This window comes from Thalassophryne amazonica, chromosome 21 (assembly GCF_902500255.1).
Source record: "Thalassophryne amazonica chromosome 21, fThaAma1.1, whole genome shotgun sequence".
NCBI classification, from domain to species: domain Eukaryota; kingdom Metazoa; phylum Chordata; class Actinopteri; order Batrachoidiformes; family Batrachoididae; genus Thalassophryne; species Thalassophryne amazonica.
Genome location: NC_047123.1, coordinates 6,996,455 through 7,017,490, shown reverse-complemented (window position 1 = coordinate 7,017,490; position 21,036 = coordinate 6,996,455). Strand labels below are relative to the sequence as shown.

Sequence of the window (21,036 nt, the reverse complement as noted above, 5' to 3'; positions counted from 1 at the left end):
AATAACATTTACATTTACCCTGATGGACTACCCTGCAGTGGGGAATAAGTTTCATTACACTAGAAGTCTTTCAGAAAGCGCTGTAACTAGGTTTAAGGATATGATTCCTTCTTTATGTTCTCTAATGTCATATACCAACACAGAGCAGAGTAGCTACCTAAACTCTGTAAGGGAGTTAGAGTATCTCGTCAATAGTTTTACATCCTCTTTGAAGACAACTTTGGATGCTGTAGCTCCTCTGAAAAAGAGAGCTTTAAATCAGAAGTGTCTGACTCCGTGGTATAACTCACAAACTCGTAGCTTAAAGCAGATAACCCGTAAGTTGGAGAGGAAATGGCGTCTCACTAATTTAGAAGATATTCACTTAGCCTGGAAAAAGAGTTTGTTGCTCTATAAAAAAGCCCTCCGTAAAGCTAGGACATCTTTCTACTCATCACTAATTGAAGAAAATAAGAATAACCCCAGGTTTCTTTTCAGCACTGTAGCCAGGCTGACAAAGAGTCAGAGCTCTATTGAGCTGAGTATTCCATTAACTTTAACTAGTAATGACTTCATGACTTTCTTTGCTAACACAATTTTGACTATTAGAGAAAAAATTACTCATAACCATCCCAAAGATGTATCGTTATCTTTGGCTGCTTTCAGTGATGCCGGTATTTGGTTAGACTCTTTCTCTCCGATTGTTCTGTCTGAGTTATTTTCATTAGTTACTTCATCCAAACCATCAACATGTTTATTAGACCCCATTCCTGCCAGGCTGCTCAAGGAAGTCCTACCATTATTTAATGCTTCAATCTTAAATATGATCAATCTATCTTTGTTAGTTGGTTATGTACCACAGGCCTTTAAGGTGGCAGTAATTAAACCATTGCTTAAAAAGCCATCACTTGACCCAGCTATCTTAGCTAATTATAGGCCAATCTCCAACCTTCCTTTTCTCTCAAAGATTCTTGAGAGGGTAGTTGTAAAACAGCTAACTGATCACCTGCAGAGGAATGGTCTATTTGAAGAGTTTCAGTCAGGTTTTAGAATTCAGCATAGTACAGAAACAGCATTAGTGAAGGTTACAAATGATCTTCTTATGGCTTCGGACAGTGGACTTATCTCTGTGCTTGTTCTGTTGGACCTCAGTGCTGCTTTTGATACTGTTGACCATAAAATTTTATTACAGAGATTAGAGCATGTCATAGGTATTAAAGGCACTGCGCTGCGGTGGTTTGAATCATATTTGTCTAATAGATTACAGTTTGTTCATGTAAATGGGGAATCTTCTTCACAGACTAAAGTTAATTATGGAGTTCCACAAGGTTCTGTGCTAGGACCAATTTTATTCACTTTATACATGCTTCCCTTAGGCAGTATTATTAGACGGTATTGCTTAAATTTTCATTATTACGCAGATGATACCCAGCTTTATCTATCCATGAAGCCAGAGGATACACACCAATTAGCTAAACTGCAGGATTGTCTTACAGACATAAAGACATGGATGACCTCTAATTTCCTGCTTTTAAACTCAGATAAAACTGAAGTTATTGTACTTGGCCCCACAAATCTTAGAAGCATGGTGTCTAACCAGATCGTTACTCTGGATGGCATTTCCCTGATCTCTAGTAATACTGTGAGAAATCTTGGAGTCATTTTTGATCAGGATATGTCATTCAAAGCGCATATTAAACAAATATGTAGGACTGCTTTTTTGCATTTGTGCAATATCTCTAAAATCAGAAAGGTCTTGTCTCAGAGTGATGCTGAAAAACTAATTCATGCATTTATTTCCTCTAGGCTGGACTATTGTAATTCATTATTATCAGGTTGTCCTAAAAGTTCCCTAAAAAGCCTTCAGTTGGTTCAGAATGCTGCAGCTAGAGTACTGACGGGGACTAGCAGGAGAGAGCATATCTTACCTGTGTTGGCCTCTCTTCATTGGCTTCCTGTTAATTCTAGAATAGAATTTAAAATTCTTCTTCTTACTTATAAGGTTTTGAATAATCAGGTCCCATCTTATCTTAGGGACGTCGTAGTACCATATTACCCCATTAGAGCGCTTCGCTCTCAGACTGCGGGCTTACTTGTAGTTCCTAGGGTTTGTAAGAGTAGAATGGGAGGCAGAGCCTTCAGCTTTCAGGCTCCTCTCCTGTGGAACCAGCTCCCAATTCAGATCAGGGAGACAGATACCCTCTCTACTTTTAAGATTAGGCTTAAAACTTTCCTTTTCGCTAAGGCTTATAGTTAGGGCTGGATCGGGTGACCCTGGACCATCCCTTGGTTATGCTGCTTTAGACGTAGATTGTGGGGGGGTTCCCATGATGCACTGTTTCTTTCTCTTTTTGCTCCGTATGCATCACTCTGCATTTAATCATTAGTGATCGATCTCTGCCCCCCTTCACGGCATGTCTTTTTCCTGGTTTTTTCCCTCAGCCCCAACCAGTCTCAGCAGAAGACTGCCCCTCCCTGAGCCTGGTTCTGCTGGAGGTTTCTTCCTGTTAAAAGGGAGTTTTTCCTTCCCACTGTGGCCAAGTGCTTGCTCATAGGGGGTCGTTTTGACCGTTGGGGTTTTTCATAATTATTGTATGGCCTTGCCTTACAATATGGAGCGCCTTGGGGCAACTGTTTGTTGTGATTTGGCGCTATATAAGAAAAAAGTTGAAAGTTGAATTACTTAAAAAGCCATCACTTGACCCAGCTATCTTAGCTAATTATAGGCCAGTCTCCAACCTTCTTTTTCTCTCAAAAATTCTTGAAAGGGTAGTTGTAAAACAGCTAACTGATCATCTGCAGAGGAATGGTCTATTTGAAGAGTTTCAGTCAGGTTTCAGAATTTATCATAGTACAGAAACAGCATTAGTGAAGGTTACAAATGATCTTCTTATGGCCTCAGACAGTGGACTCATCTCTGTGCTTGTCCTGTTAGACCTCAGTGCAGCTTTTGATACTGCTGACCATAAAATTTTATTACAGAGATTAGAGCATGCCATAGGTATTAAAGGCACTGCGCTGCAGTGGTTTGAATCATATTTATCTAATAGATTACAATTTGTTCATGTAAATGGGGAGTCTTCTTCACAGACTAAGGTTAATTATGGAGTTCCACTAGGTTCTGTGCTAGGACCAATTTTATTCACTTTATACATGCTTCCCTTAGGCAGTGTTATTAGAAAGCATTGCTTAAATTTTCATTGTTACGCAGATGATACCCAGCTTTATCTATCCATGAAGCCAGAGAACACACACCAATTAGTTAAACAGCAGGAATGTCTTTCAGACATAAAGACATGGATGACCTCTAAGTTCCTGCTTTTAAATTCAGATAAAACTGAAGTTATTGTACTTGGCCCCACAAATCTTAGAAACATGGTGTCTAACCAGATCCTTACTCTGGATGGCATTACCCTGACCTCTAGTAATACTGTGAGAAATCTTGGAGTCATTTTTGATCAGGATATGTCCTTCAATGCGCATATTAAGCAAATATGTAGGACTGCTTTTTTGCATTTGTGCAATATCTCTAAAATTAGAAAGGTCTTGTCTCAGAGTGATGCTGAAAAACTAATTCATGCATTTATTTCTTCTAGGCTGGACTACTGTAATTCATTATTATCAGGTTGTCCTAAAAGTTCCCTGAAAAGCCTTCAGTTAATTCAAAATGCTGCAGCTAGAGTACTGATGGGGCCTTGAAGGAGAGAGCATATTTCACCCATATTGGCCTCTCTTCATTGGCTCCCTCTTAATTCCAGAATAGAATTTCTTCTTACTTATAAGGTTTTGAGTAATCAGGTCCCATCTTATCTTAGGGACCTCTTAGTACCATATCACCCCAATAGAGCGCTTCGCTCTCAGACTGCAGGCTTACTTATTGCTCCTAGGGTAGGTAAGAGTAGAATGGGAGGCAGAGCCTTCAGCTTTCAGGCTCCTCTCCTGTGGAACCAACTCCCAATTCGGATTAGGGAGATAGACACCCTCTCTACTTTTAAGATTAAGCTTAAAACTTTCCTTTTGAAAAAGCTTATAGTTAGGGCTGGATCAGGTGATGCTGAACCATGCTTTAGTTATGCTGGTATAGACTTAGACTGCTGGGGGGGTTCCCATGATGCACCCAGTGTTTCTTTCTCTTTTTGCTCTGTATGCACCACTCTGCTTTTAATCATTGGTGATTGATCTCTGCTCTCTTCCACAGCATGTCTTTTTCCTGATTCTCTCCCCTCAGCCCCAACCAGTCCCAGCAGAAGACTGCCCCTCACTGAGCCTGGTTCTGCTGGAGGTTTCGTCCTGTTAAAAGGGAGTTTTTCCTTCCCACTGTCGCCAAGTGCTTGCTCATAGGGGGTCGTTTTGACCGTTGGGGTTTTTCTGTAATTATTGTATGGCTTTTGCCTTACAATATAAAGCGCCTTGGGGCAACTGTTTGTTGTGATTTGGCGCTATATAAATAAAATTGATTTTGATTTGATTTGATTTTGATTGAATACAGCACTCTAATATAGTCATTATGTGTAAATGAATAACAACTGTTATTTTATGTTGTGTCTGTAATGACAAATTCAATTGTCATTTTTTAAACTGAAAAATTACTTTTTCCTGCTTTCTTAAACTACAGTCAAACTTATGTAAAATAGCAATAATTGTCAAAAATTAATCTGTCTATTTTTATCATTAAATGGTTTATATATCTATATCTATATATATATCTATATATAAATATATATATATATATATATATATATATATATATATATATATATATAAAACAAAAAAGTTGTGTCCAGCAGTATTCAGTGTCAGTAAAACCAGTTGTTGTTGTCGTCGTCGTCCATTCGGCTGCTCCCGTATGTTTGGGGTCGCCACAGCGGATACAGCCAAATCCGCATTGGTAGTTGGCACAAGTTTTACGCCAGATGCCCTTCCTGACGCGCATCTCCAGTAAGCTGGACAAACACACACATCTGCTGGTGTTCCAAAGAGGTCTCCCATCCAAGTACTAACTAGGTCCCTCACCACTTAGCTTCTGAGATCTAGCGAGATCAGGCAGTTCTGCTGCTGTGTCAGTAACACCAGTATCACTTTATTTTACTAAACTGGATCCTCTTTATGGCATTATTTTTTGTCTAACTGTTGTGAATTTGGCCCAATCACATTACAGACTTGCCTTTTGCTGTCGTGTTCCATTAGGCCTGATTGATTGATACTTGAGAATTTTTTATTTTCATGAATAAATTGACAAATGTGTTACATGTTTGTCAGTTTAATAATGTCAACACTGTAGACGCTATTGATGGACATAATGCACACACAGTAAGCTTCCACTGTATTAACTGCTTTGAATAATTGTCTTTTCAGAGTCTTCTATTTTACAGTTGGAGGACCCAGACTGTGAGGAGGGAAGCAACCTGCCCTGCGATTCAGTCTTTTCACTTAACGCTGAGAAGATCCTGGTGAGATAACACAAGCGTGTAGTGGTGCACATGCACAAAGCAGGTGTAGCCCAGAAAGTATCCACCTGCTTCCTTTTAGAGGAAAGAAAAAAATGCTTTCTCATCCATATTAAATAGTTTCTGCCATTTTAGAAATGTATTTTTGGCTTTGGTTTTTTATTATAAACTGTAATTATGTACAAAGTCACAAAAGTATATTGAACAATTTTATATTTTAATCTATCTAAATGAAACTAGTGTGATACCAACAGGAGAGCAGTTTCATAAGTATATTTGTTGCCGGTTCAGTACACACAACCATAATCATGGGGAAAACTGCTGACTTGATAGTTTTCCTGAAGGCACTAATTGATGCTCTCCATGAGGAGGGTAAGCCATTAAAGGTCATTGCTGAAAGGGCCGGCTGTTCACTGAGTGCTGTATCAAAGCATAATCATGGGATGTTGACTGGATGGAAAAAGCAGTGTAGGAAAAGATGCACAAGCAACAGGGATGAACGCAGCCTTGAAAAGATGGTAAAGCAGACCATTCAAGAACTTGTTGGAGCTTCACATGGAGTGAACTGAGGCTGTCTTTGGTGTATCAAGAGCCACCTCGCACAGCCGTGTCCTGAAAATGGGCTGCAGGTGTTGCATTCCTGTTGTGGAGCCGTTCCTGAACCTGAACCAGAGACTGATAGAATCATCTTACCTGGGTTAAGGACAAAAAGAACTGGACCGTGGCTCAGTGGTCCAAAGTCTTCTTTTTAGAGGAAAGTAAATTTCGTATTAGTGTACTTAATTGACCCCATAGACGATACCCGTAAATTCTCTATGGGGTATTCTCACCAGACCTGACAATGCAGATGAGCTGAAGGCTGCTATCATAGCAAGCTGGGCTTCCATAACACCTCAGCAGTGCCACAGGCTGATTGCCTCCCTGCCACACTGCACTGATACAGTCCTTCACTCAAAACGAGCTCCAACCAAGTATTGAGTACACAATACTTTTCAGAAGTTCAACATTCATTTATTATTAGTTTTTTAATTGATTATATGAAATACTCTAATATTTTGAGATACTCATTTTCTGTTTTTTGAATGATTAAAATTTGAAAAATGCTTGAAACATTTCAGTTTGTATGTAATGAATCCAAAAAATTTAAAATTTCCACCATCTGACATAATAAAAAAAACTCTCACTCTCTCTCTCACTGAAAAAGTCTGGGTGGAGTAGCGCTTCTACTTAAAGTGTGAGGTCACATTATGTGTGGTTCAAACATTTGCCAGAAATGGATCACTTTTGCCAGTTCTGGATCACGACACTCTGTGTCACTTTGGAGTCATTCCTGGCATCTGGTTGGAGCCCTTCTAATGCAGAATGATACACACTGTGCCCGAGAATGTGTTTTGAACACAACATGATAGAAATTATACTTATTAAATGAGCATTTACTTTGTTTCGAAAAGCGCCGTTATATGTTTTTACGAGCAAAAAAAATGAAGTGTGGAGGTAAGATTTCTCCTGAATTAAAAATTTAAAGCCCACACATTTATGTCCATTCGTGATTTTGAGATGACCCCCAAAGTCCACATGACTCACAACTAAAGACACAAGGCTGCTGCTTCAGTGATCCGCAGCCGGCAAATTTTCACGTCGGAGATAAATGCGCGCAGCAATTAAACAGCAAGACATAACACACTGACATTTTCTACCCAAGTAAGTAAGTATTTTCCCACTCTAGAACCAAAAACACCAAACAGCTAACTCACCTTTGCTACGTTTTAGAGATCGTTACTTTAAAATTTGCATGAATGAGTGAGTCAGAAAATGCGCGCACACCGCAGACACCGGGATGTTTTGATTCCTCTGCTGATCACAAGGATGGCTGGATCCGGTCGAGCTTGTGGTCGTTTGTAGACAAAACATCAGTCTTTCCATTGGTACCAAGTATTAGCTTATTCATGCTGATTACGAGAAACGGCGGTGCAAAAACTACAGCAGTGATCCGGAACTGGCAATGATCCAGAACTGGGCAAGTGTGTGTGTGTGTGTGTGTGTGTGTGTGTGTGTGTGTGTGTGTGTGTGTGTGTGTGTGTATGTGTATGTGTATATATATATATATATATATATATATATATATATATATGTGTGTGTATATATATATATATATATATATATATACGAGGTCTGTTAGAAAAGTATCGGACCTTTTTATTTTTTTCAAAAACCTGATGGATTTGAATCACGTGTGTTTGCATGAGCCAACCTTGAACCTTCGTGCACATGCGTGATTTTTTTCACGCCTGTCGGTTGCGTCATTTGCTTGTAAGCAGCCTTTGTGTGAGGATGGGTGTAGTCTCTCGTCGTTTTTTCTTTGCAAGGAAATGGCGGAACGACTGGAGCAGCGCAACTTCATCAAATTTTGCCACAAACTGGGCGCCAGCCAGGTGGAAACCATTCGGATTATTCAGACGGCTTTCGGTGACGATCCTCTGGGCATCACACAGATTATGGAGCAGTACAACCGGTTTAAAGACATCTGCACAACAGTGGAGAGCGAGCCGCGCTCCGGGCGGCCATCAACACACTGAAACGACCGGATTATTTCCAAAGTGCACGTTGTGGTGATGTGGGACCGTTGTGTGACTATCCGAGAAATTGCGGAAGAGGTGAACATCAGCACTTTTTCGGCACATTCCACTGTGACAGAAGATTTTGCCATGAAAAGCGTTGCAGCGAAGTTCATCGGCACAAAGCTGATGGCGGAGCAAAAGCGCCTCCGTGATGAAGCCTCACAAGACATGTTGTAACATGCCCTGACATGTCCAGCTTGTCCACAATTTCTCGGATAGTCACACTACTGAAAAGCCACCGAAAGCCGTCTGAATCTTCCGAATGATTGACGAGCTGGGCATGCCCATGTGGGCATGGGCACCAGTCCCAGCAGAAGACTGCCCCTCCCTGAGCCTGGTTCTGCTGGAGGTTTCTTCCTGTTAAAAGGGAGTTTTTCCTTCCCACTGTCACCAAGTGCTTGCTCACAGGGGGTCATTTTGACCGTTGGGGTTTTTCTGTAATTATTGTATGGCTTTTGCCTTACAATATAAAGCACCTTGGGGCAACTGTTTGTTGTGATTTGGCGCTATATAAATAAAATTGATTTGATTTGATGCCGATCGGAGCGTGGTGCGCTCTCCACCGTTGTGCGGACGTCTTTAAACCGGTTGTACCGCTCCTTAATCTGTGTGATGCCCAGAGGATCGTTACCGAAAGCCGTCTGAATAATCCGAATGGTTTCCGCCTGGCTGTCGCCCAGTTTGTGGCAAAATTTGGTGCAGTTGCCCTGCTCCAGTCGTTCCGCCATTTCCTTGCAAAGAAAAAACGACGAGAGACTCCACCCATCCTCACACAAAGGCTGCTTACAAGCAAATGACGCAATCGACAGGCGTGAAAAAAAACACACGCACACTAAGGTTCAAGGTTGGCTCATGCAAGCACACGTGATTCAAATCCATCAGGTTTTAGATAAAAAATAAAAAGGTCGGATACTTTTCTAAGACCTCGTATATGTGTGTATATATATATATATAAAATAAAATATAATGTGCACCTATTAAAGCTTTGTGGAAACTTGATAATACATTGACCACTAAGAGTCTCTGGTTTGTTTGGTGGTTTATGAAGTATTTGTTGCTCCTTTAACTTTTTAAAGTTTAATTTGCATGCATGTCTTTGCATGTCTGTGCGATTTCTTAGTTTTGATTCTGTTTTTGCCCCCCACCCCATGTCTCTCAGAACCAGGCCAAGTTGTTTCTTGAACAGAAAAAAATTCCTTTCCCTGTAGATACCCACAACACAAATGAAGAACTTGGTAAGTTGACATATTTTGTTTAAAGGCATAAACATTTTAAAATAATTTTACCTTTTTTTTCCTCCCCAATTTGTTATATCTCACCATTGTTTTCTCTCCTTGCAGCTATAGGCTACGTTCTGATCGGCAACGGTCTTTACGATGAAGCCATTAAACATTTCTCACTCTTACTACAGGTCTGTTTGCATCACTCCGATCTCACTATACTGGATTCAGATATCTGTTTCTTCTTAAGCCCCTTTCACACCAGGCCAACGTAGAGTTGCGTAATGCTGCGTACCGACTATACCGAGTTTATGCTGCCCTATGTGGCAATATGCTGAGTGACACAAAGGGGTCTGCGAAATGGACGCAAAAAATTAAACATTTAATTTTTTTTCACGGACTGTCAGCGTAGAGCATGTACGCAGTGTTATACGCAAGTTTACACAACACTCCGCTACTGTATGTAAGTCTACACAATAGTTTGCTACTGTACAACAAGCCTCCACAATTGTACACAACCCTACACCAGGGCGAAAAATCCTTTTTAGTTTTTTATTACTACAAACCTACAATGATAGATTTTATTCATGCTGCTGGACTTTGCTGGCAGTGACGCTTCAAAACCATGGAAGAAGAAGAGGCGGATCAGCCAAGCTTCCACATCCAGTAACTCCCCATGGACAGATCGCCAGAGAGAGGACATCTCTACATCCAATATAACTCTTCACGGACAAATGGCCAGCGAGAGGACATGTCCACCGTCCACTCTTCATGGACGGATCGTGCACCATCACCGGCTGCAGCGCCGCAGCTTTCTTTCACCTCTAAGTTCTCTCAAGATTGTGGCATATTAAATAAAGCCCATTAACTCCTGCTCATGGACCAATCACCAGTGAGAGGACATGTCCACGTCCACTTACTCCTCACAGGTGGATTGTGCACATGACTGCTGGCTGAAGCTCCTCCTACACATCCCCAAGTTCTCTCACGATTGTGACATGTTAAATAAAGTCCATTAACTCCTGCTCACAGACTGATCGCCAGCGAGAGGACATGTCTCCTATCCACTCATGGATGGATCGCGCGTGCGATTCCTGGGTGCAGCTCTGTGCTACTTTCACTTTCTTATTGTGGCACGTTAAATAAGGTCCATTAATTCGTGGATAATGTATTATGACCTTTTACAATGCATCAAATCCATTTGCGTGTCCAGGCAGTGTGAAAATGGAGCGCCGTGTAGTCAAGCTTCTTTTTTTTTTTTGTGTGTGTGTTTTTCTTCTCTCTCCCTGCGAGCAACTTACACAGCCATTCCTGTGTACTAGATACGCAGCACAATGCAACTCTATGCAAGCCCAGTGTGAATGGGGCTTTACTAACCACAGCAGGTGACTCAGTGGGATAAGGAGCTAGATTACCTCTACCTCTATATAGACCTGGGTTTGAGTCCTGATCACACCAGAGGTGGGACAAAGTCACTCTCAAGTCATGAATGGGCAAGTCTCAAGTCATAATGACCACCAATTGTTTGCAAGCTGACTTGAGACTTGACTTGAGACTTGCCGGTTAATGAATTGAGAATGACTTGACAGTGACTTTGTCCCACCTCTGGATCACACTCCTGGTCTGTGTCCTACTGTATTGGTCTCAGAGTTTTTCATCTCGTCTCTTAAAGTGAATCCATCCACGATGAGAAGGAAACCCATTTTAGGTTCTTGTATGCTAATCACGCTGTCACGTTAAGTGTTGAAGGTGAAAGTTGAAACTTAACATTGACTGGAAAACCTCAGCTCAGCTATATGACACTGACATTATTTTGCACATCAGTCCAACACGATGCCCCCGGTGCTGCTGCTGATACCCTCGTCCAGGGGGTGGCTTGTTCTGGTTCTCTGAATTCAAGATCAGCTGCATTTGGGTACAAATTCTTCTCCACAGGTCTGTTTTAGCTCAGACCTGTGAAGACTATAATTGTTTTTTATTCTAAATTGTTGTGTGTGTGTGTGTGTGTGTGTGTGTGTGGGGGGGGGGGGGGGGGGTTAATTAATTTTTGTTTTGTTGATGAGCCTTTATGTGTTTGATACAGGGTGACCCAGAGCTGGTCAGTGCCATTTATGGGCGAGGGATTTCTTACGGGAAGAAAAGTCTCCAGGTAACTGTCAGCTGTAATATGTTTCTTTGTATACTTGGGGGCAGAATCCAAACGTGGTTGAAATGCATTGCCTGACTATGAGTCATGACCACTTCTTTCTTTTCAGTTGCCAGAATGCCTGCAACTCCTTAAAAACATCTTTTGTGTGTGTGTCTGTGTGTATGTGTTTTTATGTATGCATGCATTTTTTTTATTCTTTTGTAGTCAGTACTATTAAAAGTATTTTATCTGAAATATTGCTTAGTCCTGGAAATATGGTGAGACCAGAATATCTAAGTTTGACAGAGCAAATAAAAGAGTAAACAGGTCTGTTTTTTGTCAGACTTGTATGAAAGAGAAAACAATCCTATAATTATAATTAACGGCTAATTTAGCTCTTCTAACAAGAACTAGCTTATTGTCGTTATTTACATTTTTATTTACATGGTGTAGATTTTTATGATTCATCAGTTTGTGTTCTTTTTAAAGATATCAGCGTATAGTACCTTAGTTCTTAGGTTTCCATTTGATAGCATATAGATTATGCTTTTTATTTTCCTATAGTATGCCAGCATACTAGCTACTTTAGATATATAAAAATACATATTACATCATAGCTTCTGTTTCTGTAATAAAATACCATGACCAAATCTTCTCCTGTATTATTATTTAGGTTTCAATACCTACTCCTGTATATTATATAGTACCATATTTATTGTATATGTTGTTTATTACCCTTAATATTTTAATATAATTATATATATGATGTCTTATCTTTCTTATGTCTTATTATTTATTATATTATATATACCTTTTTCTTGAGCCGCTTGAGTGGGTAGGGAGAGTTCCCATGGGGTAAAAAAGCTTTTCAACCTACCATCCCTGGTTCTCAAGACCAGGCACCTAAGTGTCTCTACTCTACTCTTTTCTACTCTTCTATTTTACTCTTCCTTTTTAGATATTTAGATATACCTTAGTATACTAGCATAGTTCCACCTTTGAATTGGAATATAATATATAAGATATACCTTACTGAATTTTCATAAGCTTGTCTATTCCAAACTTTTTTTGCTCACCCCAAAATTGTGTGGTCCAAATCAAAACATGCTGTATTCAAAATTTCAACACATCTAGTTGTAAATACAGAACAAAAAGTTGATATTCGATCTTCAGTGTACATTAAAAACAAAGTGTGAACCGGCAAATTCTCTGCCCAGCTCTGGGTGAAATATGGTACTGGATAACCTCATTACAATCATCTGGTACCTAGCAGGAGCCTTAAGGTTAATTGTAGACTTAGCAAAAATTTTATATGTCCAGCTTAAGTAATATATAGACTCTACGGGCTAAAATATAGTTTTACACTCACTGGCCTTGTGCCCTAATTAATATGCAAATATAATTTAAACTATAGCCTCCAGCAGTACAATGTTCAGGCAGATGGGAGATAACGAATTGGTCATCTCATAGTTTGCTTTTCCCCAATGATTACTTTGTCTAAATTGCTTCGAACTGGCTCAAATTTGCAAAAATCTCAAACTTTTTTCACATTGGCATTATGGGGTATTGTATGTAGAATTTTTTTTGGGGGGGGGGGGGGGGATTTCCTCCATTTTGGAATAAGTCTGTAACATAAAATGTGTAAAAAGTGAAGCGCTGTGAATGCTTTCCAGATGCACCGTACTCGTATGTTCTTTGAGTTCTGGAGATGTTGGGGTACACCTAACTCTGGATTTAACATAGTCATTGTTTTTTGTCTTTACCTCTCTCCTTGCCAGGACATTAAAAATGCTGACTTGGCACTGTATGAACTCAATCGAGTAATCGCTCTCGAACCGAACTGGCCAGAAGTCTATGAACAGAGAGCAGAGGTGAGACCAAACCTTTCAAAGGAAGTGAATTCAGCTGATTCAATATGTCTGACAGGTGAACAGCTGTGCAATAGTCATGCATTATTTAAATATACATTTTCTCTTTTTTGTGTAATTGTGGAGGACTGTGGAAAGTTTGGATAACCTTTCTTCAATTCCAGCTGGTTTAGAGCACAGACGTTTCAATGTCATAACTTTTAAGATAAGATAAGAAAAGCCTTTATTCATCCCTCAATGGGGAAATTTCAAGCACTTTGAAAAGCTGTGATGCAGGTCTGAAGTGCTGCAGACGCAAAAACCAATTCTGCCGGTGTCGCTTTCTACTGCACGCTGTGATCACATGCTGGTAACTGAATCAGTCGCTGTGAATATCAGCTTGCTCTTAGAAAGCTCAGAATAGCAACAGTAAAGTGGACACATTGTTTATGGCAGCTGAAGTAAACAAAGGAAGAAATTAATATCCACATCATTTGGCTGACAACTCTAGAATGAAATTACCGGCTTGTTCCTGAATAGTGATGCCGGTAACGCGTTACTCTAATCGAACCACTTTTTTTAGTAACGAGTAATCTAACGCGTTAATCTTTCCAAATGAGTAATCAGATTAAAGTTACTTCTCCAAGTCACTGTGCGTTACTATTATTTTTGCATTGTGGGTCGATAGCAGCATTAAACTTGGTCCGTGGGCAGGAGGTCGGGGTTCGACTGAACTGCCCACTTTAAGCGAGCTGTGAGCTTTTCATCAGCTACGACTCATCCTCACCTCTTAAAGTGCGGTGATCAGCACACCTGCACTGAGCTTTACAAAGTCATTTTTATGCTTTATTTTTCTCCTTTATTTAGAATTCTGAGCTGAGCCGCTCCGTATCGTCTCGTTAAAAACAGCTGATCCTCCGCGACGTGTCAACAACTAACACTATTTTCCACTCAAATGCACCTAAACTCTCTTTCTGAGGACCACATGATGTGAAAACGCAATAAAATTTCTTACCTGTAAATCTGGTCATGTTTTCTGCATAAATCAGTCAACTTCAATCAACTTTTTTCTTGTATAGCGCCAAATCACAACAAACAGTTGCCCCAAGGCGCTCCACATTGCAAGGCAAGGCCATACAATAATTATGAAACACAGTCTACGTCTAAAGCAACATAACCAAGGGATGGTCCAGGGTCACCCGATCCAGCCCTAACTATAAGCCTTAGCGAAAAGGAAAGTTTTAAGCCTAATCTTAAAAGTAGAGAGGGTATCTGTCTCCCTGATCTGAATTGGGAGCTGGTTCCACAGGAGAGGAGCCTGAAAGCTGAAGGCTCTGCCTCCCATTCTACTCTTACAAACCCTAGGAACTACAAGTAAGCCCGCAGTCTGAGAGCGAAGCGCTCTAATGGGGTAATATGGTACTACGAGGTCCCTAAGATAAGATGGGACCTGATTATTCAAAACCTTATAAGTAAGAAGAAGAATTTTAAATTCTATTCTAGCATTAACAGGAAGCCAATGAAGGGAGGCCAACACGGGTGAGATATGCTCTCTCCTGCTAGTCCCCGTCAGTACTCTAGCTGCAGCATTCTGAACCAACTGAAGGCTTTTTAGGGAACTTTTAGGACAACCTGATAATAATGAATTACAATAGTCCAGCCTAGAGGAAATAAATGCATGAATTAGTTTTTCAGCATCACTCTGAGACAAGACCTTTCTGATTTTAGAGATATTGCGTAAATGCAAAAAGGCAGTCCTACATATTTGTTTAATATGCGCTTTGAATGACATATCCTGATCAAAAATAACTCCAAGATTTCTCACAGTATTACTAGAGATCAGGGAAATGCCATCCAGAGTAACGATCTGGTTAGACACCATGCTTCTAAGATTTGTGGGGCCAAGTACAATAACTTCAGTTTTATCTGAGTTTAAAAGCAGGAAATTAGAGGTCATCCATGTCTTTATGTCTGTAAGACAATCCTGCAGTTTAGCTAATTGGTGTGTATCCTCTGGCTTCATGGATAGATAAAGCTGGGTATCATCTGCGTAACAATGAAAATTTAAGCAATACCGTCTAATAATACTGCCCAAGGGAAGCATGTATAAAGTGAATAAAATTGGTCCTAGCACAGAACCTTGTGGAACTCCATAATTAACTTTAGTCTGTGAAGAAGATTCCCCATTTACATGAGCAAACTGTAATCTATTAGACAAATATGATTCAAACCACCGCAGCGCAGTGCCTTTAATACCTATGACATGCTCTAATCTCTGTAATAAAATTTTATGGTCAACAGTATCAAAAGCAGCACTGAGGTCCAACAGAACAAGCACAGAGGTAAGTCCACTGTCCGAAGCCATAAGAAGATCATTTGTAACCTTCACTAATGCTGTTTCTGTACTATGATGAATTCTAAAACCTGACTGAAACTCTTCAAATAGACCATTCCTCTGCAGGTGATCAGTTAGCTGTTTTACAACTACCCTCTCAAGAATCTTTGAGAGAAAAGGAAGGTTGGAGATTGGCCTATAATTAGCTAAGATAGCTGGGTCAAGTGATGGCTTTTTAAGTAATGGTTTAATTACTGCCACCTTAAAGGCCTGTGGTACATAACCAACTAACAAAGATAGATTGATCATATTTAAGATTGAAGCATTAAATAATGGTAGGACTTCCTTGAGCAGCCTGGCAGGAATGGGGTCTAATAAGCATGTTGATGGTTTGGATGAAGTAACTAATGAAAATAACTCAGACAGAACAATCGGAGAGAAAGAGTCTAACCAAATACCGGCATCACTGAAAGCAGCCAAAGATAACGAAACATCTTTGGGATGGTTATGAGTAATTTTTTCTCTAATAGTCAAAATTTTGTTAGCAAAGAAAGTCATGAAGTCATTACTAGTTAAAGTTAATGGAATACTCAGCTCAATAGAGCTCTGACTCTTTGTCAGCCTGGCTACAGTGCTGAAAAGAAACCTGGGGTTGTTCTTATTTTCTTCAATTAGTGATGAGTAGAAAGATGTCCTAGCTTCACGAAGGGCTTTCTTATAGAGCAACAAACTCTTTTTCCAGGCTAAGTGAAGATCTTCTAAATTAGTGAGACGCCATTTCCTCTCCAACTTACGGGTTATCTGCTTTAAGCTACGAGTTTGTGAGTTATACCACGGAGTCAGACACTTCTGATTTAAAGCTCTCTTTTTCAGAGGAGCTACAGCATCCAAAGTTGTCTTCAATGAGGATGTAAAACTATTGACAAGATACTCTAACTCCCTTACAGAGTTTAGGTAGCTACTCTGCTCTGTGTTGGTATATGACATTAGAGAACATAAAGAAGGAATCATATCCTTAAACCTAGTTACAGCGCTTTCTGAAAGACTTCTAGTGTAATGAAACTTATTCCCCACTGCAGGGTAGTCCATCAGGGTAAATGTAAATGTTATTAAAAAATGATCAGACAAAAGGGAGTTTTCAGGGAATACTGTTAAGTCTTCTATTTCCATACCATAAGTCAGAACAAGATCTAAAATATGATTAAAGTGGTGGGTGGACTCATTTACTTTTTGAGCAAAGCCGATAGAGTCTAATAATAGATTAAATGCAGTGTTGAGGCTGTCATTCTCAGCATCTGTGTGTATGTTAAAACCGCCCACTATAATTATCTTATCTGAGCTAAGCACTAAGTCAGACAAAAGGTCTGAAAATTCACAGAGAAACTCACAGTAACGACCAGGTGGACGATAGATAATAACAAATAAAACTGGTTTTTGGGACTTCCAATTTGGATGGACAAGACTAAGAGACAAGCTTTCAAATGAATTAAAGCTCTGTCTAGGTTTTTGATTAATTAATAAGCTGGAATGGAAGATTGCTGCTAATCCTCCGCCCCGGCCCGTGCTACGAGCATTCTGACAGTTAGTGTGACTCGGGGGTGTTGACTCATTTAAACTAACATATTCATCCTGCTGTAACCAAGTTTCTGTTAGGCAGAATAAATCAATACGTTGATCAATTATTATATCATTTACCAACAGGGACTTAGAAGAAAGAGACCTAATGTTTAATAGACCACATTTAACTGTTTTAGTCTGTGGTGCAATTGAAGGTGCTATATTATTTTTTCTTTTTGAATTTTTATGCTTAAATAGATTTTTGCTAGTTATTGGTGGTCTGGGAGCAGGCACCGTCTCTACGGGGATGGGGTAATAGGGGGATGGCAGGGGGAGAGAAGCTGCAGAGAGGTGTATAAGACCACAGCTCTGCCTCCTGGTCCCAACGCTAGACAGTCAGTTTGGAGGATCCCAAAAAATTGGCCAGATTTCTAGAAATGAGAGCTGCTCCCTCTAAAGTGGGATGGATGCCGTCTCTCCTAACAAGACCAGGTTTTCCCCAGAAGATTTGCCAATTATCAATGAAGCCCACCTCATTTTTTGGACACCACTCAGACAGCCAGCAATTCAAGGAGAACATGCGGCTAAACATGTCACTCCCGGTCTGATTGGGGAGGGGCCCAGAGAAAACAACAGAGTCCGACATTGTTTTTGCAAAGTTACACACCGATTCAATGTTAATTTTAGTGACCTCCGATTGACGTAACCGAGTGTCATTACTGCCGACGTGAATTACAATCTTACCAAATTTACGCTTAGCCTTAGCCAGCAATTTCAAATGTCCTTCGATGTCGCCTGCTCTGGCCCCCGGAAGACAATTGACAATGGTTGCTGGTGTCGCTAACTTCACATTTCTCAAAACAGAGTCGCCAATAACCAGAGTTTGATCCTCGGCGAGTGTATCGTCGAGTGGGGAAAAACGGTTAGAGATGTGAACGGGTTGACGGTGTACACGGGGCTTCTGTTTAGGGCTACGCTTCCTCCTCACAGTCACCCAGTCAGCCTGCCTTCCCGACTGCACGGGGTCTGCCAGGGGGGAACTAACGGCGGCTAAGCTACCTTGGTCCGCACCGACTACAGGGGCCTGGCTAGCTGTAGAATTTTCCACGGTGCGGAGCCGAGCCTCCAATTCGCCCAGCCTGGCCTCCAAAGTTACGAATAAGCTGCACTTATTACAAGTACCGTTACTGCTAAAAGAGGCCGAGGAATAACTAAACATTTCACACCCAGAGCAGAAAAGTACGGGAGAGACAGGAGAAGCCGCCATGCTAAAACGGCTAAGAGCTAGTAGCTACGCTAAGCTAGCGGATTCCCAAACAGGGAATCCGACACTAGACAGGCTGTGGAGCAGCACAGGTAACGCACGACAACAGTGCTAAAAAATAAAATAAAATAAAAATAAAAATCCACTGGACAGGCTGTGGAGCAGCACAGGCAACGCACGACAACAGTGCTAAAACAAAATAAAAATCCACTAGACAGGCTGTGGAGCAGCACAGGTAACGCACAACAACAGTGCTAAATCAGAATCCACTGGACAGGCTGTGGAGCAGCACAGGTAACGCATGACAACAGTGCTAAAAAATAAAATAAAAATAAAAATCCACTGGACAGGCTGTGGAGCAGCACAGGCAACGCACGACAACAGTGCTAAAACAAAATAAAAATCCACTGGACAGGCTGTGGAGCAGCACAGGTAACGCACAACAACAGTGCTAAATCAGAATCCACTGGACAGGCTGTGGAGCAGCACAGGTAACGCACGACAACAGTGCTAAAACAAAATAAAAATCCACTGGACAGGCTGTGGAGCAGCACAGGTAACGCACGACAACAGTGCTAAATCAAAATCCACTGGACAGGCTGTGGAGCAGCACAGGTAACGCACGACAACAGTGCTAAAACAAAATAAAAATCCACTGGACAGGCTGTGGAGCAGCACAGGTAACGCACGACAACAGTGCTAAATCAAAATCCACTGGACAGGCTGTGGAGCAGCACAGGTAACGCACGACAACAGTGCTAAAACAAAATAAAAATCCACTAGACAGGCTGTGGAGCAGCACAGGTAACGCACAACAACAGTGCTAAAAAATAAAATAAAAATAAAAATCCACTGGACAGGCTGTGGAGCAGCACAGGCAACGCACGGCAACAGTGCTAAAACAAAATAAAAATCCACTAGACAGGCTGTGGAGCAGCACAGGCAACGCACGACAACAGCGCTAAACAAAAATCCACTGGACAGGCTGTGGAGCAGCACAGGCAACGCACGATAAATAAATGTTATCCATTCTTTGTGCTCAAACGCCAAAGCAGGGGCGAATCCAGATGGAATGGGGGCGTGGGGCAAGGATGTGCCCCCCTCCCCCACAACACCCCTGGATTAAAGGTCCAGTTTTGAAGCCATTTTTTTTACTACAACTACTAATACTACTTAAATTAATAATAATTTTGACAAGTAAAATGTTTATAGAGAATTTAAATGTTAGAAAAATGTTAGAATTTAATATTTACATTTATAAACAATGTAGGTTAGAAATTGCAAGTTCAGCTGTTACAGTGCTGTCAACAGTTAAATATGAGGTCAAGAAAGATTATTTTACTTTTTATAAAACAAGTATTTATTTTCATTGAAGTCAAGAAAGGGTGACTATAAAGTGAGTTTTGGCAAAACAGGTATCATTGTCATGTTGAGGTGGCAGAGGGTTGTTGTTGGCAGCTGGGGAAAGTAACTAAAAAAGTAACTAGTATTCTAACTTGGTTACTTTTACAATTGAGTAATCAGTAAAGTAACTAAGTTACTTTTTCAAGGAGTAATCAGTAATCAGTAATTGGATTACTTTTTCAAAGTAACTGTGGCAACACTGTTCCTGAATATAATATTGTGTATGAGGTTTTTATGCCCTCGTTCAGTGAAGCTGTCTTGATGGTGTATTGGGGGAAGCAAAAGGAAGGTTCCTTTTGAAAATACCCATCATCCATTATCCAATATGGCCGCCACAGATGACATCTTGATTTTTATGGATAGATAGAGACTTTGTTGGCCATTTGTACTTGCACTAGGCATGTGGAGATTAATTGAAACCAGTCGGTATCTAGATACAAACGTGCATGAGGTGAGCGCATCAATTCATTCAGTGTGTATCGATTCATTTAACGGGGTTGAATCGTGATGTATTGATTCCCCCCCTCCCCGATGCACAATGAATGCACCACGGACGGAAGGCAGGAAGCACATTTCTACCACAACAAACATAATGACATCAATAGCCTTTTTATTTAATGATTTTCTTATCGGTGCTTCAGTTTGGGACACCAGAGTGGCCGTTGTTATAGATGGTGAAATAATCATTTCTCTACATTGATTGCAGACTGCAGCGGGTCTGCTTGAAGCAACGAAGCAGCGCTTCGACACGCTGTTTGCTGGTTCTCTGCTTCACTTCCAGCAGCAGGTCTGCAATGTCTTCATTAACCCTCTCAAAGCCATTTAAAGGTGTCAGTCGTGACTCGTGAGTCACCTTTGTGTGGATTAAAGTCACGAACTGGGATTCTTGTCCTGTTGCGGGCAAGAAACGAGAATCTTCCAACGTTCTACACTGGAGTTTTACGTGAATGGTTCTCTGGCGTGATCACCAGCCGCTGCCTAAACTGAAGTTGTCCATCAAGTAAAGGAAATAATAATAATAATAACTAGGACTGCAAGCAGTCATATACGGGCCCTCGTTCCGCGCGACCGCCTACCCAGGCCAGTGGGTGCCATTGTGACCACATGTGGGCATGTGCATGCAGGGGCAACCACTCATCACACAGTTAAAATTTTAAACAAATCACACAATGCATGAAGGAGTTATGACATGTTGATTGTTCATCCTCTAGGGGCGCTCAGTGTACAAACAGAGGGG

At 40.8% G+C, this 21,036-nt stretch overlaps 1 protein-coding gene across 1 annotated transcript in view; it reads left to right on the top strand.

Moving 5' to 3' along the window:
- ttc13 (tetratricopeptide repeat domain 13) overlaps positions 1-21,036 on the top strand; it is a 117,861-nt gene that overhangs the window by 13,372 nt on the left and 83,453 nt on the right. Inside the window, exons 2-6 of the mRNA XM_034162263.1 lie at positions 5,335-5,429; positions 9,204-9,279; positions 9,385-9,455; positions 11,348-11,413; positions 13,171-13,263. Of these exons, the coding sequence (XP_034018154.1) occupies positions 5,335-5,429; positions 9,204-9,279; positions 9,385-9,455; positions 11,348-11,413; positions 13,171-13,263 (401 nt within the window). The remainder of the gene's footprint in view (positions 1-5,334; positions 5,430-9,203; positions 9,280-9,384; positions 9,456-11,347; positions 11,414-13,170; positions 13,264-21,036) is intronic.